This window comes from Gracilinanus agilis, chromosome 5 (genome assembly GCF_016433145.1).
Source record: "Gracilinanus agilis isolate LMUSP501 chromosome 5, AgileGrace, whole genome shotgun sequence".
In the NCBI taxonomy this organism is placed as follows: domain Eukaryota; kingdom Metazoa; phylum Chordata; class Mammalia; order Didelphimorphia; family Didelphidae; genus Gracilinanus; species Gracilinanus agilis.
This window is the reverse complement of record NC_058134.1, coordinates 106,253,556-106,261,480: the sequence shown is the minus strand read 5'-3', so window position 1 is coordinate 106,261,480 and position 7,925 is coordinate 106,253,556. Positions and strand designations below refer to the sequence as shown.

The window sequence follows — 7,925 nt, the reverse complement described above, 5'->3', positions numbered from 1 at the left end:
TCAGAGGCACTATTTTAAATTATTTGGGGAGGAATTTGGAGCCTGAGGTCATCTTCTGTCTTATTCAGCCATCTTCCCACAATGCATCTCCAAAGGCTAAACAAGTTGTGGCATATGATTGTGTTGGAATACTACTACATGACAAGCAGGTTAATTTTGAAAAAAAAAAACATGGAAAGATTTACATGAAAGTACATTATATACAGCAAAAGAAATATTGTTAGAAGAATGACTTGTGTATGTCCACTTTCAGAGAAAGAACTGGTAAATAGAAATAAGTAAGACATAGTTGTATATGATATGCATATATATATTAATGGGAGGAGGAGGAGTTAACTGGGTATTTTAATGTAACAAATAAACAAATAAATAAATGGAAATAAAAATAAGAAAACCATGGCATATCTCATTGGGGAATTTCTTTTTCTTTGTTATCTTTGTTATACATTATCTACATCTTACCTAGGTAGCCTTAGAAAATGTTGATTTAGATACTTGGTAGGAGATCCATAGGTCTATACTACCTACTTACATGTTCAGATAAACTTTCATATTACCGTAGTCAAGCCAAGCCTTCTATATTTTCATCTTCCTCAACTCAAAGCTAGAAGGTCTCCCAATTACCATTGCTATCAGAGTAATTGGAGTAATGTTGTCAATGTAGCTCATGTACCTGGTGGGTTGGAAGATCCATGGGACCTTAGAGAAGCACTGAGAAACAGCTGTCGTAATTGTTCATTCTCTCCACTAGCAATGGGCATACATGTTCCAGTCCCTTTCTCTGGAGACTATAGGAAGTTATTTTTAATTTTTAAGAAATTTCTTATTGACATTTTGTTTTAAAAATGTGTTTTTTTTAAAAAAAAATGTATCCCTTGATTTCTCTTACTCATTGAGCCGTACCTGGTAACAAAGAATTGTTTTAAAAAGGTGGGGAAAGCAAATTAATAAAATTAAGCAACATAACAGTGGAGTCTGACAGCATATATGAAGTTTGATGTCCATTGCCCATCACAAGGAAAATTAAGAGGTGTGCTTTCCCGTCTAGAGTAGGGAGCTTCCACTAGGGGAACTTGAGGCTGGACCCCGGCTATTTTTAATACTTTGTGTTTCCTTTTTTGAATTTGGGAATGAATAACCTTGAGAGGGACGTGAAGGTGGTCTTGAGGGTTCTAGAGTCAGCTCCAGCTGACTGATAGGAAGATGATTTTTTTCATCGGATCATTAGCAGAATGATTGAGAGCTATTTGGATAACATGTAGAGCAGACATGAAATGTAGCTATGCCTAACTGATAATCTCAAATACTCCTTTATGTTTTTATGAAGCTTAATCCTCAGCATCCTGAAGAGGTCATAACAAAAGTTATTGAATTCTATTTTAAGTGATTCTGTTGATGATGCTGTGAGTCTTGTGTTCCCTTACAATAGAAAATTCTGGTGAGGCCATTTGTAGGAGAAGATAACTAGGTTTCTAGAGAAGGTTTTCTTCCCTCCTCATTAGAACATCAAAAGGAACTGGAATCTGGTTCTTTCTTGGTTCTTATATTTCTTATGCTAGAAGAAATAAGTAGGGGCATTATGGTCCATGAATGTAAGTGACCCAGAGAAACATGTTAAAGAGGTAAAGGTTAGATCATTGGAGACAGAGATCAATGTAAGATTTTGGAAGATGTTGACAGGAGTTGACCAGGTGTGAGAGCCCCTGGGAGAAGACATTATAGTGTTGCAGCAGAGAAGTAACATAGTTTTCCGATGTACAGGATTTTGTACCCAGTGCCCTCATGTCATATCTCTGCTGATGTTGACTAGCTAGGAGGAAAGAGGGAAGGGTAGGCAAATCAATGGCATTTACTGAGAACTTTGGTAATTGAATCTTGGGGAGATTTGCATTCATTCTGAGGTGAAAGAACCCCTCTCTCCCTCTCATCAGATTGTCTGCATTCTCTTCTCTGGCCTAACCTGAGCATTTGGGAAGAAAGGTAGCTGAAAGTTCACTCCTAGTTACAACAATCTTTTCAGAGGAGGCTAACCAGAAGATCCTTTGAAGATTTGTCTCCTGCTTAAAGCAACCAAGCTGTCAGCATTAGAAATGTTCAGTGAAGACATAAAGCTTGAGAAGGATGTGGTTACCTTAATTGCCTTTTTTTACTTCCTGTGTCTGATACTGATTATGGAGAATGGCTATATCCTTATAGTGCTGGGCAAGGAATGGGCACAGTGTGGGACACTGTCTCCAGTTAATAAGATCTTGACGAGCCTGAGTGCCTCTCGCTTCCTCTTGCAGTGGGTGGTATGTGGAAAAAACCTGTACATATTGCTCTATCCAATGGTCTTCCCATACAACCCTGTACATCAGTACTTAGCCTTCCATTGGGATTTCTTAAACGCTGTCTCTCTATGGTCCTCTGCCTTGCTCAGTGTCTTCTACTGTGTGAAAATCACCACCTTCACTTACCCTATTGTCCTCTGGCTGAAATGGAGGATCTCTAGGTTTGTGACCTGGCTACTGTTTGGCTCCTTTGGCATCAGCTTGATGACTGCCTTCCTGTTCTTCATAGGTAACCATTATATCTATTATATCTACTCAGTGAAGAGTCTTCTATCTGAGAATTCTTCTATGGAAGATTTGAGAAGACAATTGGAAACATATTACTTTTTCCCTCTGAAAGTAGTTTCTTCATCAGTTCCAGCAGCTATCTTCACCATCGCTATGGTTTTCCTTATCACTTCCCTGGAAAGACACAGAAAGAAGATGCTACATAGTGATTCTGCCCTCTGGGGCTTCAGGTTCCAGGCTCACACGAAGGCTCTTAAGACTCTCATCTCTTTCTCCATTCTCTTTGCCTCCTATTTTTTTGCAGTAATGGTAAATGCTTCAAACATCTTGCCCTCTTTGAAGTCTTGGTACTGGGGATGGCAGGCTTTGATTTACCTTTGCATAGCAATCCACTCCATGATTCTGATCCTGAATAACCCCAGGTTACTGTGCTGGAGAAGAAGAGCTGCTTGAGAGATGGGATGTTCTAAGTTTCATTGGATAAAAGACCACAGGGAGATGCCTGGACCTACAGGGACAGGAGACAAGTTCCCCATCCCCTTTCTCTAGTTATCCCTACTTTGCCATTGTTCCAATGAGATATCATTCTAAGCCTGATGGAAAGAGGAAGGGAATATGGATGTCCCCAAAGTACAAAGAGATGAATAGGCAAGACTGATATGTGCAAAGAGGGAAAGGGGATCACATGACTATGCTCTGACATCTATTTTGTGATATTTGGTCTTTCAAGCCAGAGAATCTTTTAATTAGTAGTGCTCTGATTTTGTAGTAATCATCATCATTCTGGGAATTGGTCACGTGGATGCTCACCCACCCACTCATTTCATTTGCTCAGTCAGCCTGAAGAAGACATTTAGTGAAATGGGATCTCATTTCCCTAGGTCAGCCTCAAGTTGGAAATATGCTTTCCTACCTACATTAAAGTATTGCCCTGTCTGTCATCTGTTAACTCGACCTACAACTAGTTCCTTTGTGATGTCTTCTTCATGGACAAAAAGGTATACAAGAAAAGGGTACAGGATGCGGGGTTAGGGAACTACGATGAGAATTTTAGCATTGCCACTTACTACCTATGATGTTGAACAAGTCAAGTCATTTTTCTAATCCTCATTTTCTTCATTTGGGAAATAAAAGGGATGGATGAGATGACCTTTAAGGTCCTTCCAGGTCTAAACCTATGATCCAATAAGAGAAAGCACTGTTTCTCATTTACTGATGGACACCGATTGCAACAGCTTTGGGAATTGTGTCTAGCCCCTAGTTAAACATTCAAGAGTGTTAGTATCTAACATAAACAAAATGTACTCTTTTACATTTTACTTAAGGACGTTCTTTCTACATTCCTTTCAACATCTAGCTCATTTTTAGCATTCAAATTTTATTTCTCTCTTTTATGTACAAAATGTGACTTAATTACATAATTAATGGGCCGCTAATTAATAATGAATGAGTGGGTAAATGAAGGGGTATTCTTTTAATTATAATAGCTAACATTTAGATAGAGCTTTAAGATATGCAAAGCACTTTACATATGTTATTCCATTTGCTGTTCATTACAACTCTGTGAGCTAGGTACTATTACTATCCTCATTTTTTTAGTCATTTTGCAGTCATGTCTGACTCTTGGGATTTTCTTGGCAAAGATACTGGAGTGGTTTGTCAGTTCCTTGTCTGACTCATTTTACAAAAACTGAGAAAAGCAGGGTTAAAGTAACTTGCCCAGGCTGACACAACTAGTTAGTGTCAGAGGCCAGCTTTGAACTCAGGAAGATGAGTCTTCTTGACTCTATCCACCATGAAACATAGCTGCCCAATCACCTACGTACCTGTTTTACAGATGAAGAAACTGAGGCTGAAAGAGATTATCCAGCATATTACAACTAGTGGGTAGCTGAATCAGGAATCAAACTTAGGACTTCCTGACTTCAAGACTAGCACTCTTACTTTTGTGCATTTGTGAGGAAGGTTGCTAGGCACTAGGAAGTTCTAGCCTCTGGACTCTTCTTATCCTAGCACATGTCACCTCTGAGAACTCGTTGTGTGGGCAGGTAACCAGCAGAAGCCTCTATGTTGCTGTCTCCACCTGACTTCCAATTTTTTACTTGTGAGTGGTTATCTCAGACTTGCCATTTGCTCCCTTAGGTCTTGACTAGAACAAATTCATCTTATAGAATCTGAAATGCCTATAGTCTTAGAGTACAATTTCAAAGTTTGTTAGATTTTTAAAGACTGGATCCTGTGATTTGTGGAAATACATGCAAAAGTATTTCTTAGGTTATCCACAGTGATTGTTGAGGGCTCTTTGCTTCTTGTGTTGGGCTTGATTTGCAGAATACCGAGATGGTTGGGCAGGGAGCATGTGGCTCTTTGGGAACGAAACATTACTTCTTAGAAGGCTTGGAAGGATAACTTGAGTTAGGTTCAGATACAGATCACTCTGAGTTAAAAAGATAGTGTCTGTGATAGCCATATTGTCCAAAATATGACAGAAATAAATGCCATCGAAAGGGAACTACAAAGAATGATGGTGTGCATTTATGTGAGAATATTATAAAGACTGAGGCAGCTAGATGGCTTGGCGGATAGAACACTGGACCTGGAGTCAAGAAGACTTGAGTCCAAATATGGCCTCAGACCTGTGTGACTGGGCATGTCAATTAACCTCTATTTGCCTTAATCTACCAAAGAAGGAAATGGCAAACCACTCTAGTATCTTTGCCAAGAAAACCCCATGGAAAGTATGGTCCACAGGCTTATGAAGAGTTGGACATGACTGAATCAACTGAATAACAACAATAAATTATTGGTGAGATGCTGGATGACTGTATATGCCAAGGAAGAGAGACTATGCCAAGCTTACATAAAGACCCTAACTGCTGGATGCATCTCTGAGTGTGTCTAAAAAGTAATTGTAAACAAAGAAGATGAGCGCTAATATGGAAAAAATCCTTATTGCTTTCTATAGGAAAGATGTATAGTAATTCCTATGACTAGCAGAGAAACTGGGGCTTCTCCTGGTACCATATTTAGGCAGCTATGTGGTACAATGTCTGGAGCACTGAACCTAGAGTCAGGAAGACCTGAGTTCAAATGGACTCAGATACTTACTAGCTGTGTAACCCTGGGCAAGTCACTTAACCTTTGCATCTGCAAAATAGGTATAGTAGTAGCACCTATCCCCCAGGGTTGTTGTGAAGCTCAAATGAGATAATAATTGTAAAGTACTTAGAGCAGTATCTGGCACATAATAAGTGCTGTATAATTATTAGTAATTATTACCCACAACATTGTGAGAGTAAGATAAGCCACTGTCAAGAGAAGATCCTGCAGAGGAGTGGTACAAAATGAATGTAGTTTGAATAAAGCTTCCCTGGTAGAAGACTCTTCACTCCTGGATGTTAAGTGGCATTGGGGAAACTCTCAGGTATCTTTGGAACCTGGTTACTTTAATTTACTTGTGGCAGAATATTTAATGTTCATTGTTAATATTTTCTTTGACTAATCTATCTTTACTACAGTGTGCGCAGAATGCTTGGATTAGGAAGTTAGAAGCTGGTGCTAGCCTTTTGGAATCTCTGGCAGCTAAAGATTTTTTCCCCATATTCTGGGTTTGGTCATCAGGCAAAATGGATTTGTTATCTGGTCACTTTATTTTTTGAAATTGGTTTTCTTTTACATAATTTGAACTCTGGCTCTCAGAACTTTCTCTTGTAGCAAAAAGAAAGAGGTTATAGAAAAAAAATTCATCAACCACATCTGACAGTGCATGTAGGATTCTGTATCCACAGTCCATCTCCTTTCTTTCAAGAAGAAAGAAGTATGTTTCATTAAGAGCCATCTGGAATCAAGATTGGTTATTACATGACTCTGAATTCTGATGCCTTTTATTGTCGTTTTCCTTGATGTCAATTGTTTATATCATGAATATTATTCTTTTGTTTCTGCCTTGTTTTACTTTAGTTCTTTAGTGTAGTCTCTGATAACTAGGTGGCTTCATTAAGGCCAATCCCTCTACATGTATCCTTAATTCCACACCCTCCCACCTCCTCCAGCAGATTGCCATCCCCTATCATTCCCTCCCCACCTCTAATTTTCTTCTATTACTTCCTTACCTGATGTCTACAAATACATCCAAGTCTCTTCCATCCTTAAAAAAATGCTAGACTACTGTAAGGTTACTAGACCATGCAATTCCTACCAGCTTTTGTCCTATAATTTATCCTCCGTTTTTAAACCAATCTCCTTTAAAAAGCTGTCTACTCTCATTGCTTTCACTTCCTCTCTTCTAAATGTTCTGCAATCTGGCTTTAACCTCACTGTACAGTTGAAGCTACCTTCTCCAAAATTATCAGTAATCTTTTAAATGCCAGGTCTGAAGGCTTAAACTCAACCATCCTTCTTCTTGATCTCTCTATAGCATGTGACACTATTGACCTGCTGGGTTTTCATAACACTGCTCTCTCTTGGCTTTCCTCTGTGTCTGATGACATCTTTTTAGTCTTTACTTGATCATCAATCAAAGGTACTTCTCCTAACTTTGGATGCATCCTAAAGCTCTGTCTTGCACCATTCTCTCTTTTCTCTCCCTGCTCTTGTATTTGATGACTTCATCAGTTCCCATGAGTTTAAGAGTCATCTCTATGTAAATTATTCCTGGAGCAATGCATGAACTCTTAAGTAGTCTCTCCGCTAAGTTCGAGTTCCATATTAACTGCCTATTGGGCATTTGTAATTGGTTCTTCAACAGGCATCTCATTTTAGCATTCAAAAAAAGTTATCTTTTGCCCCAAACCTACCCCTTTCCTGAACTTTCTTATTTCTGGCTAGGGTACTGTGTCATATGAATCAATGAGGTTAACAAACTTAGTGTCATTAACTCTTCACTCTTACCCTCCAAATCCAGTAACTTGCCAATTCATGTGTTCCCATCATCTCTTGCTTCTTTCCTTTTTGCTCCATGAACACATCTATAATGAGGACCTAATGAGTTGGCTGCCTTGACACTTCTTACCTGAACTATTGCAACAGGCTCCTAATTGGTCTTGCTAGCTCAAGTTATTCTCCATTCTAATCCATCTTCCACAAGTCTGCTAAGGTGATTTTCCAAAGAGGGGGAATCTGATCATAAAACCACATTACTCAATAAACTCTAGTAGCTCCTTACTATCTCCAGGTTTGGCATTTAAAGTTCCTTACAGCCCTTCTCCAGTCTGCCTTTCTAGCCTTCTTACATATTACTTCTCCAAGTGCTCTGAGCTCCCACCAACCTGGCCTTTTTGTTGATGTTGATGTTATTGTTTCGCAAACAAAAATCCATCTTTCATTTCTGCTTTTTCCTTGGTTTTCCTTCATGCCCAGAATGTATTC

At 39.0% G+C, this 7,925-nt stretch overlaps 1 protein-coding gene across 1 annotated transcript; it reads left to right on the top strand.

Annotated features, from left to right (window-relative positions):
- Positions 1 to 2,090: 2,090 nt before the first annotated feature.
- TAS2R60 (taste 2 receptor member 60) lies at positions 2,091 to 3,011 on the top strand. The gene has a single exon (XM_044678992.1). The coding sequence runs from the start codon at positions 2,091 to 2,093 to the stop codon at positions 3,009 to 3,011; it is 921 nt and encodes a 306-aa protein (XP_044534927.1).
- The last annotated feature ends 4,914 nt before the right edge of the window (positions 3,012 to 7,925 follow it).